We start from the raw sequence: 21,793 nt of genomic DNA, 5'->3' as shown, positions 1-21,793 counted from the left end.
AGGCAACCAACCCCTTCCAAAACAAACAACATGGAAATTAAGAAAGACTCCAAAGTGTTTGGTATTCTTTTTTCTGGCTTCTTAAATAGCACATTTAGTATATATGAATATTGTCACTCGTATATTCATGTTTAGCATGCACTTAAAGGCCGTAATAGTTGATCTGAGTAGTTTCAGCCACATCCCACATTTCTTGGCATGTAAAACCCTCATTGTCATTCTTTTAGTTCCTTGTTAACCCAAAAGTAATTTGGCTCTTTTTTTGTGTGTGTGTGTGTGTGAATTTCTGAGAAAATTCACTCTTTTAGCTATTGTTAAAATATTACACTGTGGTTAGAAAAATGTGATTCTGGAGTGTGTTAAGAGACAAAATATTTTCCAACCTTTCTTTGACAATCATGGTCTAAAAAATTTGCATCCATATAGTTTTTCTTCAGTATGAATTTTATTAGGATAAAGGATAGCTCTGAACAAAGGAATTCTCACTTGCATTACATTATTTAAGTCTTTCCCCAAGATATAGAGTAAGTTGTGATTAGCCTAAGCTAATGGACTCTTTCCATTATTTCCATTCATATGGTTGCTTGCTAACATAAATTCTCTGATGATTAATAGGGGATAAGTGTTGATGGAAGGCTTTTCTACATTTATTAAGTTCACTTGTGTTTCTCTATTATGCATTCTCTGATGTTGAATAGTAGGTGAATCGTGATTTAAAGTCCTCCCACATTCCTTATGTTCATAGGGTTTTTCCTCAGCATGAATTACCTGATGTTGAATCAGTTGTGAGCAATGACCGAAGGCTTTCCCACATTCCTTACATTCATATGGTTTCTCACCTGTATGAATTCTATAATGTACAGTAAGATGTGAGACCCGTTTGAAAGCTCTACCACATATTTTACATTGGTAGGGTTTCTCTCCAGTGTGAATCCTCTGATGTTGCTTAAGTTGTGAGCTGACCCTAAAGGCCTTCCCACATGCCTTACATTCATAGGGCTTCTCACCAGTATGAATTCTCTGATGTCGAATAAGAGTTGAACCTTGATTAAAGGCCTTTCCACATTCTTTACATTCGTAGAGTTTCTTGCCAGTGTGAATGGTCTGATGTTGAATCAACTGAGAACGATGACTAAAGGTTTTCCCACAGTCCTTGCATGCATAGGGTTTTTCACCAGTATGAATTCTATAATGTACTTTAAGATGTGAGATCCTATTAAAGGCCTTGCCACATTCCTTACACTGATAGGGTTTCTCACCAGTGTGAATTCGTTGATGTTCAATCAGCTGTGAGCTTCGACTAAAGGCCTTTGCACAGTCCTTACATTCATAAGGTTTCTCACCAGTATGAACTCGCTGATGTTGTATGAAATTTGAACCAGAATTGAAGGCCTTTCCACATTCTTTACATTCATATGGTTTCTTGCCAGAATGAATATTTTCATGTTGAATTAGTCGTGAGCCATATTTGAAGGCCTTCCCACATTCTTTACATTTATAGGGTTTCTCATTAATATGAATCCCTTGATGATTAATAAGGAAGTCCTCTTGCCAGAAGTCTTTTCTACATTCATTATATCCATAGGGCTTTTCTCTGGGATGAATTTTCTGATAAAAAGTGAGGGATGCTTGCTGGTTGAAAGTGGACATTTCCTCATTATTGATTATCATTTGACTTAAATGTCCATCTGGATTTCCCTCTTGCCTGTCAAATTGACTTCGACATTCCCAGTTACCTTGGAAACTTGAGCACTCAAGACCATAACTTGCAAGACTTTCCATTATCTCCCACCGTGGTGACTGTACTTCATAACTGTGCTGCTTTGGAGATAATACCTTAGTATCATACCTGGATTCCAATACTGAAAAAAAAACAAAACAAGTATGTGTTTGTTTTTTCCTTTTCCAGAAAAAAAGAACTACTGTAGTAAAAATTGGAAACTTTAGACTCAAGATAATATCTGTAAGTTCTTGAACGTGACTAAGCAATTAGAAAATGGAGAAGTAAAACAGAGAAAGAGGAAAGACCATAAATTGAGATTAACGAGGTAATTAGAGATATTATAAGAGTATTTCTAAAATGTAAATATGAATCAGAATCACCTCTGAACCGTATTTTTAAAAATGAGTGTTTCTATGAAACCCTAGAAAAGACAAATATAACCTAGGGTGACAGAAAGCAAATCATTTGTTGGCTGAGATTATGAGCAACTGTGTGGGAAGGGAAACTTTTAAGGGTGATGAAAATGTTCTTTATTTTTCTGTAGTGGTGGTTATGTGAGTATACACATTTGTGAGTACTCTTATTATAGTAAAATGCATGCATTTATTTGAATATAAATTATATGGCAATAAAGTGGAATTTTTAAATGATGGAGAGTGGTGACTAGATACTTCTCTGGCCAGAGGAACCTGACAGTGCATCTGCTTGTAAGGGAATGTAGTGGTATAGGAGGGCTATTACAACTGGAAGTTGTAATAATTCAGCCTTGGTCTTCTGCTGTGATGCTTTCTGGCTCTGAAGTTTAGCTGAACATCATGGCTAGAGCTAATGTCAATTGGACCGTATTCCTTGGATCTTTCCTTTGCCTAACAGTGACCTTAGTAAAGGAGGGCCTTGCTCCTTATTTAGAAGATCAGGCCTGAATTTAATGGGGTAGCATCTTCCAGAGCAACATTCTTTGCTGGTTATTCAAATTGCAAGGAAAAGGCTGAATGGTGTATTTGATCTTGATTTTACCTGGTACATGATTTCGATTACAGTGGCCTATTTTACCATAATCACAGAAATCAGTCCCATTTGGCTAAAAAGAATTTGTTGCAGCTTCATGCAAGGAACTATGGGGAAAAGTGAATGAGAGCTCTTGAATGTGGTCGTCAAGTATATTAGAAGGCCAAAGAAGATTTTATAAGGGCATGTCTGCTTCCTCTGGTGGCATATCAGAGACTCCTATTCATTTGGTTATTTGTGAAATTATTAGGCAAAAACTACTGGAGTAAAAGATTACTTTGACAATGGCAGATAATGAAAATCTGTAAAAGAAGTATCAGATTTTGGGGGAATGATGCTGCTATCATCTCAAAAACTTGCACCACAACCATAGTTCATCCACATGAAGTTTTAAGAACAAGACCATATGAAGAGGGCATAAAGTAGAAGTATTTTTTCAGACACCATGTTTGGTTGTTCAGGAGGAAGCTCCCTTTATGGGTCTCTTTACTGTGGTCTAACAACTCAGGTAAGACAGATTCCAAACACAGTCATTCTGATGGCCACCTGTGAATTGGTGGTCCATCTATTTAATGATTAGCAACATATGGCTGCCATCCTATAAAGAAAGACAACCAAAAGACTGTAGTAGACCATGCAATATTAAAGCCATCCTGGTGGACAGAAGAAAATTAGTTTGGGAATATGTAACTATGCCCAAATGGAAGTGGTTTGAGTAATTCAAGTGATCACACATTACTTGGTCTTTTTGGTAATGTGAAAAAAAAAACACAAAAACATATCTGCCTTTAAGGACATGACATTAAAAGCACACTTCTCTCCAAACTGCCACATTTTCTGTTACAGACATGTGATGCAATTGAGTTTTGTTGCTTGATGGCAATCAAAGTACATTGTTTATTCCATGAGCACTTTTGCACTCATCTGAATTAAGCCATTGCTGATTATATACTGTGCTCTAACTATACAAAGACAGCACTTATTTTCTAACTTCTGTTCTACTCCTTGTAAAGTTGCAAAATAGCAACAATACTAGTGAGGTCCTCTGGATTATTTTCATGTTTTGCTGAGAAGACCTGGCACAGTTTGGGACATGAATTAGCATTAGTAGTTATTGTTTCTGACCCCAAATTTTATGTATAGTCTTAGCACTGAAATGTTTGGGTTTCCTCATATGGAACCTTAAAGGATCCCAAATGGCCAAAACAATCTTGAAAAGGAAGAAGAAATTGAAAGTCTCTCACTTCCTGATTTCAAAACATATTAAACAGCTACAGTAATCCAAATAGTGTGGTACTGGCATAAAGGCAAACATAAAGATCAGTGGAACAGAAGAGAAAGCACAGAAATTAAACCTTTATGCATATGGTCAAATGAACTTCCACAAGAGTGCCAAGTCCATGCAATGAGGAAAGGACAGGCTCTTCAACAAAGGAGGCTGAGGAAATTGGATATCCATGTGCAAAAGAAAGAAGCAGGACCCTTACCTTATGCCATACATATAAAAAATAACGCAAAATGGATTAAAGACCTAAAACCATAAAGCTCCTAGAAAACAGGGGGAAAGCCTCATGACACTGCACCTCGCAAGGATTTCTTAGATATTGTACCCAAAACACAGGTACCAAAAGCAAAAATAGACAAATGGGACTGTATCAAACTTAGAAACTTTTGCACATCAAAGGAAACAGTCAAGAGAGTGAAAAGGCAACCTACAGAATGGGAGAAGATATCTGCAAATCATGTATCTAGTGAGGGGTTAATATCCAGAATGTATAAGGAACTCCTAAAACTCAACCAAAAGCCACAAATAACTTGTTTAAAAATGTTTAAATGGGCAAAGAACCTGAATAGACATTTTTCTAAAGAAGTCATACAAGTGAACAGGTCTATATAAAGATGCTCAAACTACATCACTAATCATTTGAGAAATGCAGATCAAAACTATAACGAGATATTGCCTCACAGCTATTAGGATGGTCACTATTAAAAAATTCACACACACACAAACACAAAATAACAAGCGTTGACAGGATGTGGAGAAACTGGAACCTTTGTGCACTACTGGTGGGAATGTAAATTTGTGCCATCACTATGGCAAACAGCATAGTGGCCCTTAAAAAATTAAAAAGAGAAGTACTGTATGACCCAGCAATTCTACTTCTGGGTATATAACCAAGAGAATTGACTCTGAGAGATTTGCACACCCATGTTCACTACATTATTCCCAATAGCTAAGGGGTGAAAGCAACCCAAATGTCCACTGACAGATGAATGGATAAAAAATTGTGGCATATAATAGAGCCTTAAAGTGGAAAGAAATCCTGTCACATGCTACAATATGGATGAACCTTAAAGATAACATACCAAGTGAACTCAGACACAAAAGGCCACATATGATTCCATTTCTGTGCAGTATCCACAATAAGAAAACCTACTGAGGCAGAAAGCAGGTTACTAGTTGCCAAGTGCTGGGGGGAAGGGGGAATAAGACATGGCTGCTTCATGGGTATGGGGTTTCCTTCTGGGGTATGTCTAGGAAAAACACTTCTAACACCACACTCTCCCTATTTCACTTCTGATACTTCTAGTCACCAGATGTGTGTGGGTTTTTCACTCACATCAAGCAGTTCTCCAAATCTGGCAGATACTGACTGGACAACCTACAAATTTAAGTCAATCCTGACACTCTTTTTGCAGATCTCCCAGATTAAGGGCTCAGTCTCACCAGACTGCTTCCACCAGTGCCCCCCATAAATCGCAGGTTTCCCACAACTCCCTCCATGGGATTAATCATTTGCTAGAATGGCTCTGAGGATTTAGGAAAACAGTTTACTTACTATATTACCAGTTTGTTACAAAGTGTGTAACTGAGGAACAGCCAGATGGAAGAGATGCATAGGGCAAGATGGGGGGAAAGGATGTGGAGATTCCATGCCGTCTCTGGCCACGCCACCTCCACAGTTCACCAACTTGGAAACTCTGTGAACCCCATGCTTGAGGGATTTTTGTGGAAACCTCATTATGTAGGTATGGTTAACCAAATCCTGTCCATCAGTGATGAGCTCAACTCCCAGACCCCTCTCCTCTTCCAGGAGGTTGGGGTGGGGGCTGAAAGTTCCATCCCTCTGATCACCTAATTGGTTTCCCTCTCATCCAGCCTCCATCCTGAAGCTATCCAGGAGACCCAGCCACCAGTGATCTAATTAGCATACAGAAGACACTCAGGACTTTGGAGAGTCCAAGGGTTTTAAAGCTATGCGCCAGAAAACCAGGATGAAGACCAAAAACATATTTCTTACTATAAATCACAATATCACCGAGTGATGAAAAAATTCCAAAATTAGATAATGATGACTAATACTAAATGCCAATGAACTATACACTTTAAAAGGTGAATTTTGTTATGTATATTTTACCATAAATTTAAAAAAATTAAAAACATTTTCCAGAAAAACTATAAATGACCACAACTGGCTCAAGAAATGCAACACTTGAATGTTTAGACTCAGTATTCAGTATCAGGAGTTCAATATTAGGAAATCCATTCATGTAATCCAGACTCTATATATTAAAAAAAAATATGAAAAGGTGAATGCTGCTTTAACCTAAGAAAATATCCCTATCTCATTTCTCTGGCTGATATTATGCTTAATGAATAGACACTAAAAATATTCCTATTAAGGTCAAGAACAAGATTAGTATGTAAACTACTCTTATTAACACTGTTCTGGGGGTTCCTGTCGTGGTTCAGTGGTTAACAAATCCGACTAGGAACTATGAGGTTGCAAGTTCAATCCCTGGCCTTGCTCAGTGGGTTAAGGATCCAGCATTGCTGTGAGCTGTGATGTAGGTCGCAGACATGGCTCGGATCCCGGCATTGCTGTGGCTGTGGTATAGGCCAGCAGCTACAGCTCCGATTCGACCCCTAGCCTGGGAACCTCCATATGCCACGGGAGTGGCCCAAGAAATGGCAAAAAAGACCAAAAAACAAACAAACAACAAAAAAACCCTGCTGTTTTGGGGGTACTACATAATCGGCATCCTAATCAAGCAAGAGAAAAAACCTGTAAGTTATAAAAATATAAAAACATAATCACCAATTGCAGATGATTTAATTGCTTAGAAGGCTCAAGAGAATTACATGAAAACTGTCATTAAACAATGAGAAAATTCAGCCAAGGTGGGTTAGCTACAAAATTAATCTGAAGATATAAATGGTTTTTATCATATATAAAAATAACCAATTGGTGTATAATATAGGTGAATGCCATATTAGTTAATATTATAAGTTATACTATTTCCAATAGCAGCAATAAATATAAATTACCTAGGCATAAATATAATAAGAGACAGATCTATATCAGGAAAATGTTAAAACCTTCATCAGGGATAGACATAAATGAAGGGAAAAGCCTGTCATGTTCTTCAATAGAAGACTCCACGCAATAAAATCAGTTTTATTCTAAATTAATTATAAATTTAGGGAGTTCCCCTTGTGGCACAGCAGAAGTGAATCCGACTAGGAATACGAGGTTGCGGGTTTGATCCCTGGTCTTGCTCAGTGGGTTAAGGATCCAGCATTGCTGTGAACTGCGTGTGTAGGTCGCAGATGCAGTTCGGATCCCATGTTGCTGTGGCTGTGGCGTAGGCCAGAAGCTACAGCTCTGATTGGACCCCTAGGCTGGGAACCTCCATATGCTGCAGGTGCGGCCCTAAAAAGACAAAATAGATAAACAAATTAAGTAATTAATTTACAGTGATTGCAATAAGAAAATGCTTTTTTTTTTTTTTTTTTTGAAAGCAAACATTCTGGTTCTGAAGTTCAGATAGAAAAATAAAGTAAGACTAGCTGGGAAAACTCTGAAAAATAAGAGTGAAAAGAGACATTCTACCAGATATTTAAACCATTTAAACCCTTAATTAATAAAAAAAATAATAGACACATGGTTAGATTAATGGGCTAGAACAGAAAGTCCAAAAATAGATCCAAATACAGAGGTGATAAAGCGGATGACAAAGGTAGCTTTGTAGATGAGTGGTGAAGAGAGAAAATAAGTTAATAAATTCTGTTTGAATAACTAGATAATAATCTGGATAGTACGAGGAAATCACTTCTTACACTAGGAAAAATTCCACATGCAACACAACACTATAAATAAACTAGAAAAAATTAGGAGACTCGTAACTGCAGAGGGTGAAGTTCTCTTTAAATATGACACAAACATAGGCCAAACACTCTCTGACATAAACCACAGCAAACTCTTCTCAGATCCACCTCCTAGAGTAATGACAATAAAAACAAAAATAAACATATGGGACTTAATTAAACTTAAAAGTTTCTGCACAGCAAAGGAAACCCTAAACAAAACACAGAGACAACCCATAGAATGGGAAGAAATATTTGCAAATGAAACGACTGACAAGGGATTAATCTCCAAAATTTATAAACACCTTCTGCAGCGTCACACCAAAAAACAAAACAAAATAAAACAAACAACCCCATCAAAAAATGAGCAGAAGATCTGAATAGACAATTCTCAAAGAAGACATACAGATGGCCCCAAAACACATGAAAAGCTGTTCAACATCACTCATTATTAGAGAAATGCAAATCAGCCACTCTGAGGTACCTACCACCTTACACCAGCCAAAATGGCCATCATCAAAAAGTCTACAAACAAAGTGCTGGAGAGGGTGTGGAGAAAAGGGAACCCTATTACACTGTTGGTAGGAATGTAAACTGGTGCAACCACTGTGGAACAGTATGGAGATTCCTCAGAAAACTAAAAAATAGAACTACCATTGGATCCAGCAAGCCCACTCCTGGGCATCTATCCAGAGAAAACCATGACTTGAAAAAAATGCATGTACTCCAGTGTTCACTGCAGCACTATATACAAATAGCCAAGACATGGAAGCAACCTAAACGCCCATTGACAGAGGAGTGGATAAAGAAGATGTGGTCCATATACGCAATGGAATATTACTCAACCATTAAGAGGAAAGAAATAACAGCATTTGCAGCAACATGGATGGACCTAGAAGTTAGCACGCTAAGTGAAGTCAGGTGGGGAGACAACATCAAATGCTATCACCGATGTGGTATCTAAAAAAAGGACACAATGAACTTCTTTGCAGAATAGATACTGACGCACAGACTTTGAAAAACTTATGGTTTCCAAATCAGACAGGAAGGGGGTGGGGGGGGGTGCGCTGGGGGTTTGGGATGGAAATGCCGTAATACTGGGTTGTGATGGTCGTTGTACAACCATAAATGTAATAGAATTCATTGAGTAATTTAAATTGTACACATATATATGATACAAGCCCATGTATCTAAGGAGTAAACAAACTGCGCACCTCAAACAAACAAGCACATGCTGTCAAATTCAAGTGACAAAAGCAAAAACCTGTTCTCTGACATTTCAGCTGTGATAGCCAGAATGACGACCCCTGGATATGCTCAGGTTCTAATTCCCTGAACCATGAGCATGTCCGCACACGACACGGTAGCAGGCACCTTCTCTCCCACACTCACTCCACGCCTGACCTCGCTCACTCCCGAGAGCCAAGTACCACTTCAGCGTGGATGAATCTGCCACATTGTAATGCTTGTGGGTTCTTAGGTTCCCATTTGACATTTTCGCACAGTGCTGTGTACGTTGTAGAAGATGTTTATGGACATGTTTTTGAATTTTTTGGGTTTTTTTCGTCTTTTCTAGGGCCGCACTTTTGGCATATGGAGGTTCCCAGGCCAGGGGTCTCATCGGAGCTGTAGCCGCTGGCCTATGCCACTGTCACAGCAACGTGGGATCCCAGCTGCGTCTGCCACCTACACCACAGCTCACGGCAATGCCGGATCCTTAACCCATTGAGCAAGGCCAGGGATCGAACCCACAACCTCATGGTTCCTCGTCAGATTTGTTAACCACTGAGCCACGACAGGAACTCCAATGGACATGTTTTTGGATTCATGTCACATTGTAACTTTGGGTCTCGTCAGGGAAGATTTTGCCCCCCCAGGGGACATTCAACAGTGTCTGCAGACTTCTTTGTCTGTCACAAGTGAGGGGAGGCCAGGGAGGCTGCTAAACATCCTAGCAGTGCACAGAATGACCCCTACCACCCCGATGCCGAAGAACTTTCCCACCCGAAGTCAACACTGCTGAGGCTGAGAAATCACCTACCCAGCGCCAGAGCACCCCAGGCAGAGGGACAGCAGGCAAAGAAGCCTTGAAACCGAAATAAGCTTGCTGTGTCAGAGATGGGCTGTACCTACTTGTCTTGGCTGCGTGCACACTCCCACCGCAGCGCTGGGTAGTTGCGACAGAGACCATCTAATTGGCAAAGCTTAGTACGTTTACTGCCTGGACTTTTAAAGACGACACTTGCCAGCATCTGTGTTAATGCAACAGCAGAGAGGCTGGTGTGGCCGTCATGGAATAAGAAACATGGCGAGAGGCAGCAGATGAAGTCAGAGTGGAGGCAGGCAAGTGGATCGTATAGAGCAATGAAGTCCACCGAACTCTGGTGATGCTGAAGACGTCTATTCTGCACTGTCCAGTATGGCAGCCACTAGCTCTACTTGACTAGTTGGCATTGGAAACGTGGCTAGGGTGACTGTGGAAAGGAATTTTACATTTTATTTCATTTTAGTGTGTTTTTTTTGTCTTTTTTTAAGGGCCACACCCATGGCATATGGAGATGCCCAGGCTCGGGAACCACAGCCACAGCAACATGGATCCGAGCCCCGTCTGCAACCTACACCACAGCTCACAGCCACGCTGCTTCCTTAACCCACCGAGCAGCGATCAGGCCAGGGATTGAACCTGCGTTCTCATGGATACTAGTCGGGTTCGTTAACCACTGAATCATGATGGGAACTCCAGTTTTCGTTAACACTTAAATAGCTTTGTGGCTGGTAGCTGCAGTACAGACTAGAGCCTTCTAGGCTGTGATATGGGTTTTGGATTTTCTCTTGAGTGAGATGGGGGTCGTCGCAGGTTTTAAGCAGATGTAATACACCCTCACTGCCGTTTTGAGGAGGGTGCTCTGACCGATGGGTGGAGAATGAAGTGCAGCGGACAAGCGCGGGCGCAGAAGCACAGGGAGGGGGCTGCTGCAACAGTCCAAGAGTGGTGGGGATGAGGGTGGTAGCGGTGCTGTTGGTGAGAAGGGTTATGTCCTCTGTGTATGTCCAGGTAGAGCTCATGCTGACAGACCGAGTGTGTGTGAGACACACACAGTCCAGGAAGCCTCAACAGCTTTTGCCTAGAGCACGGAGAACAGAGGCCCCTGTTGCTAACGTGCCGAAGAAATGGGGAAGAGTGTGTCTGCCAGGAAGGATGCAGCATGCCCTTCTGGACTTAATCTCAGGATGTCTGGTGAACACCCAAGTGGAGTCCTAAGAGTGGAGTCCAAGTGGAGGATCTGCAATTCCAGGGAGAAGTCGACGGTGAACGTCGTGATTTGGGTCGGCCGCAAGAACTCTCCCCAGTGATGGCCCTGTTCTTTCTCTGCACTGTCTAGTACAGGAGCCAGGAGCCACAAAGCAGCCACTGAGCATCTGAGATGTGACAGCGGCAAGTGCGTTTTAAAATGTGTTTGATTGTCGTTAATTAAAATGTCAACAGCTCCATGTGGCCACATCAGATAGCACGGGTATGGACGGTGTGTACCGCCTGGTCACGGAGAAGGTCCTGGGGAATGGATGTAAAGAGGAGGGGCCCAGCCTAAGCGCTGGGGTGCTCCAGCTTTTACTGTGGGTGAGAAGATCCACCAGGGAGGCGGAGGGTGGTTCATGGCAGAGGCGAGAGCAAGAGGCAGAGCTGCCCCCCACACACATGAATGTTTCGGGAGGGAAGGAACAGCATTTTTGTCCAGTGCTTCTGACAAGCTAAGGAAGATGATGACTGAGACCGGACCTCCGAGTCTGGCAACTTGGAAAATTTTCTACCTCGAAGGGCCTGCTTCCTCGCTAACCAGCTGGACGGGTGTCTGCGGTGGCTTCTCCCCCGACACATGCCTCACTCACCTGGGCACAGGCTTCCCGTCACCACTTCCTCCACCATCCAGGGCTCTCTGCCTTGCTCCAGGAAGGCGATCACCTCAGGTTTGGAAACGGCGAGGCCTGGATGTGAGATAAAAACACGCCACCCCGTTACGGTGTGGAGCCCCGGAATTCAGAACCAGGGCCTGTTACTGAGCAGGAGAGGCAGCGGCAGGAGGGGCTGAGGGAATGTACGAGTCACCCGAGGACTGGGGGAGATGTAGCTTCAGGCCATGGAGCTGCCCTCTAACCGCTCAAACAATGCCCTGAAATGGACAAGGACGTCACAGATGTGCCCAAGGGGAACCTCCAAACTGACTGACCACGTGGCCTTACCCAGTGAGACCAGGTTGCCATACGTTTCCAACATCACATCTCTGTACAGATCCCTCTGCGCAGGCGCCAGCTGCTCCCATTCTTCACGGGTGAAGACTACGGCCACGTCCCGGAACAAGGCTGACCCCTGGAAGGACAGGCAGGTCTGTGATGTGCAGAATTCAAGGCAAGGTTTTTCAGTGGGATGAGAGAGGGAGGCGGGCTCCGCAGGAATGGGCTGTTCTGGTGAAAAGGCGGTGGCTGGAGGCCTCCGATGTGAACAGGTGACAGGAAAAGATGGGCACAGGTAAAAGAGATGTTCATACAGTCTCGAGTTTTCCTTTTTACTGCAAGCCAAAGCTCTTTACTTAGGTCTGGGATGAAAACTGAAATCTAGTCAAATGGCGTTTTCCCAGTTGTGACAAACAGTGTAAGCAAAGAGACTGCCTGCTGTGTCCTTGGTACATGCCTCTCAGCGTGAGGCTTATCATTTGTACTTGTGTGGAGTAACAACGAAACCCAACAATTTTTGGTACTTTTCCCAGCGTATTTTATTAAAATAATATTTTCTTCCTTTATTTTTAAATACAGCTGCACTGGTGGCATATGGAAGTTCTCAGGCTAGGGGTCAAATCAGAACTGCAACTGCCTGCCTACGCTACAGCCACCGTGGCATCAGATCTGAGCTGCATCTGCAGCCTGCGGCAGTGCTGGGTCCTTAACCCACTGAGTGAGGCCAAGGATCAAACCTGCATCCTCACAGACTTAATGCTGGGTTCTTGGCCTGCTGAGCCACAACAGGCACTCCTTAAAATAGTGTTTTCTGTTTTAGAAAAGAGCATTTTCATTAAGGTCAAGATCTGCTTTAAGACAAAGACTCATCATTGTGTGAAAGCAGAACATAGCACACACGTTTTTCCTGAGAAAATTCTCGAATGAAGATTTTATCAGCTGTACAGTTTTATCAAGTGAAGAAAACTCACTCAACCACTTTCTTAATTTGGGTACAGTGGTCTCCAGAGGTCAGATCTCCTGAGGCTCTTCCAAAACTATGACAATCCAGATTCTGAACAATTAATCCATTGAACTGATTGTCTTAAAACCCCCAGCTCTGTATTCTGCTTGCTTTTAAACTGAAGAAGCGGATGGAGGATAACCTAGATTCAAATGCTCTGTGCAACCTCAAACTAGACCATAATTTTTTTTGTTGTTGTTGTTGGTCTTTTTGCCTTTTCTAGGGCCGCTCCCGCAGCATATGGAGGTTCCCAGGCTAGGGGTCTATTCAGAGCTGTAGCCACCGGCCTATGCCAGAGCCACAGCAACTCAGGATCCGAGCCGCATCTGCTACCTACACCACAGCTCACGGCAACACTGGATCCTTAACCCACTGGGCAAGGCCAGGGATTGAACCCACAACCTCATGGTTCCTAGTCGGATTTGTTAACCACTGAGCCACAACGGGAACTCCTAATTCTTTTTTTTTTTTTTTTTTTGCGCTATTTTAGGGCTGCACCTGTGGCATAAGTTCTCAGGCTAGGGGTTGAATCAGAGCTGCAGCTGCTGGCCTACACCACAGCAACGTGGGATCTGAGCTGCATCTGCGGGCTTACACCACACCTGCATTCTCATGGATCCTAGTCAGGTTCGTTAACCAAGGAGCCACGAAGGGAACTCCTAGACCTTAGTTCTGACAACGAATCTTGCATAGATTTTCATCTAAACTTCAGCCACACACACACCTGTCAGTAGCAGGAGATGGCACCCCCACACTGAAACTGAGACCAACCAACACTAGCTCCCCTGCTTTTGTGTGTGATCCCTTACCAGCATTCATCTTCATTTCACCACACCTCAGTCCCTGTAAGGGATGCTCTCATTTTATGTAAGGAAGGGGATTTCTTCTCCCTCTGGCCTCACAGCGGAATACAAAGCCATCAGAAGATGAATGGTATATAAAATGAATCCTTCTGGGCACCGGTCCAAGTGGATGGGGCCGTGGGAGAGGGTACTAGCTGCCTGGTCTTTTTATTCCCTAAAATGGGAACATCTGAGAACCCGATTCTTGGATGGAACCCAGATGGGAAGCTACAGGATAAGGAAAGCAAATATTTACATGATTTTAAAACTCACGAGGGACATGACTTTCAGAATTTCATGGGTTGATGAGTCCTGCTCCCGGTTTCTCTCCTGGGGAAGGGCAGAGTCCGGAGATGGCAGAGCTGAGGGAGGAAAAAGCAAACATTAGAGGCCAGGCTTGCCTCAGCTCCCAGACTGAGTGCCTGCCTCCTTTACTCCCCACCCCCCCCAAAATTAGAGGGAGTTGGGACAAACTCTGGCCGTTACTCAGCTCCACCTTGTTACTGATGCAAATCTGAGCTAGGGATGCTCAGATGTGGTCCCGTTACGGAGACGTGGTGTCCCCGGGAAAAGGAAGGCTGTCCTCAGTCCTGGGAGCACAGCCTGCCTGAGATGCATCAGCCCGGCCCGCAGTGAAACCTTCCCAGATATTTAACTCTCATGTCCTCAGTATAACACCTTTGGAAGTCTCCTTGGCTTTTAACCTAACTTCCAAATTCTCAAAGAACCCCACAGCCCAACTCAAGGCCTTGTGGACATGATTTTGTGGACCCTGCCTCGAGCCAACAAATGGCGGCAGTGGGCGAGTTAGATGGAGCAGGCCCAGTGCTCCACTCTCGTCACATAAAGACGGCCCTGCACAAATGTGACAGCAAAGCTATGTGCATAATATTTGCTAAAAAACTGAACCAAAAAGTTAGTACATTTCACAGGCAGGCAAGTGGTTGAATCATTTTTGACACAGCCATATGATGGATGCCAAGCAACTATCAAAAATGATGTGGTTGACAATATCAGCTGACAATGAAAGATACTCACAACGGAGCCCTTTGTACAAGAAAACATGCAGCAAAAGAAGTGAAACCCAGAGTTCCCACTGTGGCACAGTGGGCTAAGAACCTGACTGCAGCACCCCCACCTCCCCATCCCGAAGTGTTGAAAGATCCTGTGGTTGCCATTGTGCAGGTCACATCCCTAGTTTGGATTCAGTCCCTAGCCCAGGAACTTCCATACGCCAAGAGTGCGGCCATAAAACAAAAGCAACAACAAAAAGACGTCAAACCCACCCATGCCCAGGCTAACTGCCCCTCCCCCCCAACGAAACCAAAACCAGAATGGAAAACATTGAGTATTAAGATGTATTGAGTATTAAGATGCGGAGGCTCATTTCATAAAAACTTAGAGTGCCTGGAGTGTTACAAATATCTAATTCTAAGTAGTGTGTAAATGAAATAATGATAAATGTTTCCTAATAGCACGTAACAGGTCTTTTTCCTCGTGACCACTTTTTTTTTAAGCATTATATGTATCAGCTGTAAATATTCTATTATAGGGCTGGCCTGTGATTTACCCAACCGTTTCTCCAAGGTTGAACAAATTTTGAACAAGATCCGGTAAAATGTTCAAACATGTCACAGCTTCTAAACTAGCCGTTCCGGAGTTCCCGTCATGGCTCGGTGATTAACCAACCCGACTAGTATCCTGAGGATGGGGGTTCGATCCCTGGCCTTGCTCACTGGGTTAAGGATTTGGCGTTGCCCTGAGCTGGGGCGTAGGTCGCAGTAGCGGCTGGGATCTGGCGTGGCTGTGGCTGTAGGCCGGCAGTTACAGATCGGATTAAACCCCTAGTCTGGGAACCTCACTATGCTGCGGAATAAACTAGTGGTTCCAGATCTTCTGGGGTCTTGCAACTCACTTCGTCAAAGATTTAAAAAAAAAAAAAAAAAAGGAGTTCCCGTCGTGGCGCAGTGGTTAACGAATCCAACTAGGAACCATGAGGTTGCGGGTTGGGTCCCTGCCCTTGCTCAGTGGGTTAACGATCCGGCGTTGCCGTGAGCTGTGGTGTAGGTTGCAGACGCGGCTCGGATCCCGTGTTGCTGTGGCTCTGGCGTAGGCCAGTGGCTACAGCTCCGATTCAACCCCTAGCCTGGGAACCTCCATATGCCGCGGGAGCGGCCCAAGAAACAGCAACAACAACAACAACAACAAAAGACAAAAAAAACAAAAAACCAACTACGTTAAGAATAAATGCAAAACATCCATAAGCAAGAATTTTCTGGAGCTCAGGACCCTCCAAGAGACACACCCACCTTAGGGATCCATGCACCCGGGCTATGAGCTCGACTGCAGGTAGGGGGCGCCAGCAGGGCGCGCTGCGGGGGCCGATGGGAGATGTAGTCCAGAGCCAGGAAAGCCGCTGACCTACGTGGGGGTGAGATGTTCCGGTTCTGCTCAAGCCCGAGACCTGCCTGGTCGTGGACCTCGCTCCCACGCGGACCCTACAACACCTGGCGCGCTCCGGAGCCCCTCACCTGCCGCCTCTTTGGATCCAGATGCCCCCGCTGCCGCGCCCACTCTAGCCTCGGGGCGCTTCCTCCTAGAAACCGGCGGAGTCGGGAGCCGGAAGATGGCGCAGACGCACAAAGCACCGCCAATGCTGCGTCCCGATTGGACCAGCGCTGCAGTTGCTTCTGGGAAACGTAGTCTCTAGGCCCAAAGGTAGTAACCAAACCGCAAGGCGAGATCTCGCGATGTTTCTGGTGGGCGGGTCCGTGCGTGTGTCTGTGTGTGAGAGAAAGAGACCGTCTGGGATGGGACGGGGTGCGCTGTGTCCACCGGCTGCTGCGTGAAGTTGTGTGTTGCGCTTGTTGTCCGCGCGTGGTCGTCTCTCCGACGGCAGGTGAGTGTGGGAGCGGCCTTGGCGGTGCGTGTTCTGACTCAGTCGTTGAGTGTGTGGCTGGGACCGTTCAGCGCCGGGCAGACGTCTGTGTGTGGCTGCAGAGGCGGTATATGTGCGAAGTTTCTTCTCACGTGTTGAGTCGTCAGGACCGTGCAGCAGGCATTTTACCAGATGTTCTGGAGGGAGGTAAAAGCCCTGGAGTTGGTTCCGTAACCAATTTTACAACATCTTGCACAAGAGTTCCCTCGCTGTGGCGAGGCGAGTTGAGTCCCACGGCGTGGCTGGGGTCGCCGTGGAGGCGCGGGGTCGATCCCTGCCCGGTGCAGTGGGTTAAGGAATTCTGCGCGGCGGCTGTGGCGGTATAGGTCTCGGCCGCGGTGGAGATTCAGTCCCAGTCCCAGGAAACTCCACATGCCCCCAGGGCGGCCAATAAGTCTATGATGGTAGCTGGGGTATTAGCCCATGAGTTGTCAGCTAGGAGAGAAAGCCTGGAAATATTAAACAGAGAAGTAGACTGTATGATAAGGGTAGCAAGTCATTGGGATAAAAATGGACTTTTTTGTGTGTATCTTTTTAGGGCCGCACCTGAAGCATATGGAAGTTCCCAGGCTAGGAGTCGAATATGAGCTACAGCCTCTGGCCTGCGCCACAGCCACAGCAAGGCAGGCTCCAAGCCGCCTCTGCGACCTACACCACAGCTCATGGTAACACGGGGGCCCTAACCCACTGAGCAAGGCCAGGGATCGAACACGTGTCCTCATGGATACTGGTTGGGTTCCTTAACCGCTGAGCCACCACAGAAACTCCAAAAATGGACTTCTTAATGAGCAACCCTGAGGAATAACTGGATAACCATTGGGGAAAAAATTAAAGTGTATTCATACTTCATATCATACAAAAGTATAATCACCAACTTTATCAGAGTTCTAAATTAAACCGTACAAATAGCAGACAAGTACAGAGGTGAATTCCATTATAACCTGAGTGTGTGGAAAGGCTATCTAATTACGACTTAAAAATCCAAACTTAATACAAGAAAAGACTGCTACACTTGGGAACACAAAGCTAAAGCACTTTGTAAGGCAAAATACACCATAAGCAAAGGCAAAAGAAAAATGACAAAAGTTTTTACAACTTTATATATCTCAGATAAGGAGCCTATATTTCTATTATATAAAGACAAAAAGCCAAAAAAAAAAAAAAATGCAAGCAACCCCTAAACTCAACTTTGTAGGTTCTTTTTCATAATAGCAGTGATTTGGAAACTATTTTGTATGCATCATAGGATTGAGCAAATAAATAAATATATTGATTTGTTGGAAGCCAGTGTTTTACTATGGGAAAAGAGTGAGTGGATGATGGAAGGTAGGGAAGAATCCTGTGGTATTAGATTCGTGTGAACTCATGATTAAAAATGTGTTTGTGTGGAGTTCCTGCCGGGGGGGAGTAGGTTAAAAGGATCCAGGCGGGTTGCAGCTGTGGCTTGGATTCAGTCCCTGGCCCTGGAACTTCCATATGTTGTGGGTGTGGTCATAAAATTTTTTTTTTAAGTGTGTTTGTTTCCCTCACTAGATCAATGTTAACATCCATAGTGAGGGCACAGTGATTGCATGTACCCTTGATAAGATGTGGTGAAAATGACATTTTACCTCTGTGGTCTTCCTCTCCAGAACACATAATCCCAGTGTAATGGCAGAATATCAGACACGCTAATTCAGGGCCATTTGAAAAAATATCTGCCCTGAACTCCTTAAAACTGTTAAGGTCAATGAAAACAAGAAAAGTCTGAGAAATGGTCACAACTAAAAGGAACCTAAGGGGAGACAACTACTAAAAACAATGTATCCCGGATGAGATCCTGGAACGGAAAAAGTGTGGACTTTAGTTAATAGTAATGTATTCATGTTGGTTCATTAATTGTAAAAAATGTGTGCTAGTCGTGGAGGAAAGTGGGTGCAGGGAATGTAGGAACCCTCTGTACTATCTTTGCAGTTTTTCTGTAACTCAAAAACTTGTAAAATAAAAAAATTAGTCTTGTTATTTTTAAAAAAGTATCTGTGTTTTTATGTTTTCTACTCTATTTGTTGAATGGGCCCTGGAAGCAGTGATGCCCCAGTATCAATAAGCATACCTAAGTATCCAGACCTTGGTCTCTAAATACCATTTTCTAATAAAAGGAATCAAAGTTTCTTGGGGAAATGGCTGATTCTAGGACAGTGGCAGGGAAAGTACTAGATGAGTATGGAATATCTTCTTGTGCCAAAAAGTAGGGAAATGCTCAAAAAAATATGGAGGATTCCCTGCTTACACCTGTGCCGGTGTAAGAGAACTAAACTTGCTATCCCACTCTATAAACAGAAAACTAGGTAATACTTGTCTTTTCAGATATTGGACAACTGGTAGTGCAAGACTTTGATCCTTGAGAGAAGGGAGAATAAATGAGATACTATAGTTGCTGTGGCCTTTTCTCACCTGAAGGCATAGTTGAGACAATGCAGGAAGGAGGAGCCCAAGAAGAGCACAGCAGATTTGCTAAAGTGAGACAACAGAGCTTGGGAAACTCAAGTAACTAGAATTTGATGAGCAGAGTGTGGGAGTGGAAGGAGATACTCAGAGAAAGAGAGCTCCAGAAATAGTCATAGGAGTCTCCTTGAATTTTTGGTGGTAAGCTAAGGTGCACATATATCTATTTGAAGTGAATTTCTAAAACAGGCAAAACTATATGATGGACAGTAGATCAGTGGTTGCTTTGGTCCAGGGGTCTGGGGAAAGTCTGAAAAGGAACAGAAGGGAACATTCTGGGTTGATGGAAACTTTCATATCTTGATTTGGGGTGATTACCTGAATGCATATGTTTGTCAAAGCTCTTTGAAGTGTGCTCTTCAGGATTTAGCTTGAAGGAGGCTTCTGTGGGCAAAATTAGGACAATCTGAGCATCAGTATAACTACATTAAGAGTTTAACTCAATAAAATATTCATATGTCCATACTAAAATAAATGATGAATGGGAATTCCCGATGTGGCTCAGTGGTTAATGAATCCGACTGGTATCGGTTGTGGGTTCAACCCCTGGCCCCGCTCAGTGGGTTAAAGATCTGGCATTGCTGTGAGCTCTGGTGTTGGTTGCAGATACGGCTCGGACCTGGCGTTGCTGTGGCTCTGGTGTAGGCCAGCGGCTATAGCTCCAATTGGACCCCTAGCCTGGGAACCTCCATATGCCACCGGTGGAGCCCTAGAAAAGACAAAAATAAAGAAATAAAGAAATACAATGATGAATGGATGAGAAGGGAAAGAACTTATAGAAGAACTCCAACTAGTAAAAGGAACGAGTTAGAAAACATCTTTCCACCGTCATAGTAGTAATTGATTTAGGCAGAAATCTCATTGATTTTAAATCTCTTGGTGAAGACTGATAACGAATGGGATATCTTTGTAGTCTCAAATTATCTCCCCACACATAACTTGTTACAAAAAAATTAGTCACTTCAGAGTGATCATAGTTAATCAAATGATTTGAATTTGCACCTCTTCTGGACTGTAGGTTCTTAAGGTGTGAAGTTCAATCTTGCTCACTTTTTGGTTTAACATAGTAACCAGATCTTGTCTCTCAGATTTTGATGTTCCATTCATCATTAATCTGAGAAGTTCCTGTTGTAGCTCAGCAGAAAGATATCTGACTAATATCCACGAGGACTTGGGTTTGATCCCTGGCTTTGCTCAGTGGGTTAAGAATCTGGTGTTGCTGTGGCTGTGGTGTAGGCCAGCAGCTCCAGCTCTGATTCTACCCCTAGCCTGCGACCTACGTATGACGCAGGTACAGCCCTAGAAATGACAAAAAAATCTGTTTGACATTAACCTTCATTTTTAAAAGTATTTTATTGAAGTACCATGTTTTTTTGGTTTGTTTTTTTTTTTTCTGGTTGGTTTTTGTTTGTTTTGTTTTTGGTGTCCCCTTAAATGTCATGCCTGAAGGAGTGCTTCACTCACCTCACTCTAGTTCTGGCCTTGGCTTAAGCGAGTCTGAATGAGGGAAGAAGGAGGGAAGGAAGCATGAGAGAACAAATGCCCTGCAGCATCCAGTTAAATTCTACCCTATTCCCAGGGTCCTGTCCCTTTTATTCTTCAAGAAAAACTTTTCTTCTTACCTCGTTGAAAGACTCCTCCATCTTTGAAAAGCTATCAGATTCCAACAGTCCCGAACTCATCATTTTAAAAGCTGTGTGGCTGTGCTCTGTCCGTCCCATATACTTGCGGTATAACGTAGGTATTATCGTTCTCATTTTGACAGTGGAGTAAATGGAAATGGAGAGAGCTTAAGTGACTCGCTAAAGGTTACAGAGCTGGTATTGCCAGCAAACCAGACCTTAGTACCTGTAGGCGGAGGAAGTGTTACTTCTGCCTGCTGAGTGATGGGTGAGCCAAGGTGGTGGAACTTTGGAGAAAGCACCTTCAGAAGACGTTTTCTTCATGATGTCACGGAAGCCACGAGGTCTCTTGGAAACAGAACCAAACAGACTGGTGCCCTGGACTCTGGGCTGGGACCTGGAGGAGGTAGAGTGTGAGGTGCCCAGAGGAGAAGGTCACGGGGCCATTCTGGGCTTGTGCTGGTTTTCCCAAGAAATAAACACAAAGGATGGATTTAGTATCAGGGCTGCTGGTCAGTGCTGTGGAGTGGGTCCACTGGCGTTCCTGAGGCTGAGTGTCAGGCAGCTGCATGACCTAACTCGGAACAGGTTTTGAGTGGGGCCTCACATTCATGACAAGGCTGAAGGCAAGGAACCCCAGGACCCCAAGTAGGGATAGGTTGGTTGTGGGCAGCCCGTGTGGCAGTCCAGAGTCACAGTCTTGTCGCTGTGTTTGGTTTGGAATGTGACAGTTTGAAATGTCTGTTAGACACACAAGTGGAAACAATGAGTGTGATTTCAGGGGAGATGTCTGG

General features: G+C 43.8%; 2 protein-coding genes and 1 pseudogene across 2 annotated transcripts in view; 2 read left to right on the top strand and 1 right to left on the bottom strand.

Moving 5' to 3' along the window:
- Positions 1–426: 426 nt before the first annotated feature.
- Positions 427–21,020, bottom strand: ZNF582 (zinc finger protein 582). The gene is made up of 8 exons (XM_047791395.1): positions 21,000–21,020; positions 19,696–19,783; positions 16,687–17,030; positions 16,282–16,453; positions 14,212–14,317; positions 12,120–12,460; positions 11,769–11,864; positions 427–1,862 (listed from the first exon to the last, which is right to left on the bottom strand). The coding sequence occupies exons 1-8, from the start codon at positions 21,018–21,020 to the stop codon at positions 541–543; spliced, it is 2,490 nt and encodes an 829-aa protein (XP_047647351.1). The 3' UTR covers positions 427–540.
- Positions 2,204–3,511, top strand: LOC125132160 (solute carrier family 25 member 36-like; annotated as a pseudogene).
- Positions 16,181–21,793, top strand: part of ZNF583 (zinc finger protein 583) — a 35,155-nt gene continuing 29,542 nt past the window's right edge. The window contains exon 1 of the mRNA XM_047790615.1: positions 16,181–16,854. The gene's annotated coding sequence lies outside the window, so the exon portion shown is untranslated. The remainder of the gene's footprint in view (positions 16,855–21,793) is intronic.

The sequence above is a fragment of the Phacochoerus africanus genome, chromosome 8, assembly GCF_016906955.1.
Source record: "Phacochoerus africanus isolate WHEZ1 chromosome 8, ROS_Pafr_v1, whole genome shotgun sequence".
Classification (NCBI taxonomy): Eukaryota; Metazoa; Chordata; class Mammalia; order Artiodactyla; family Suidae; genus Phacochoerus; species Phacochoerus africanus.
Note: the sequence above shows the minus strand (reverse complement) of the source record. Positions and strands in the feature narration are given on the sequence as shown.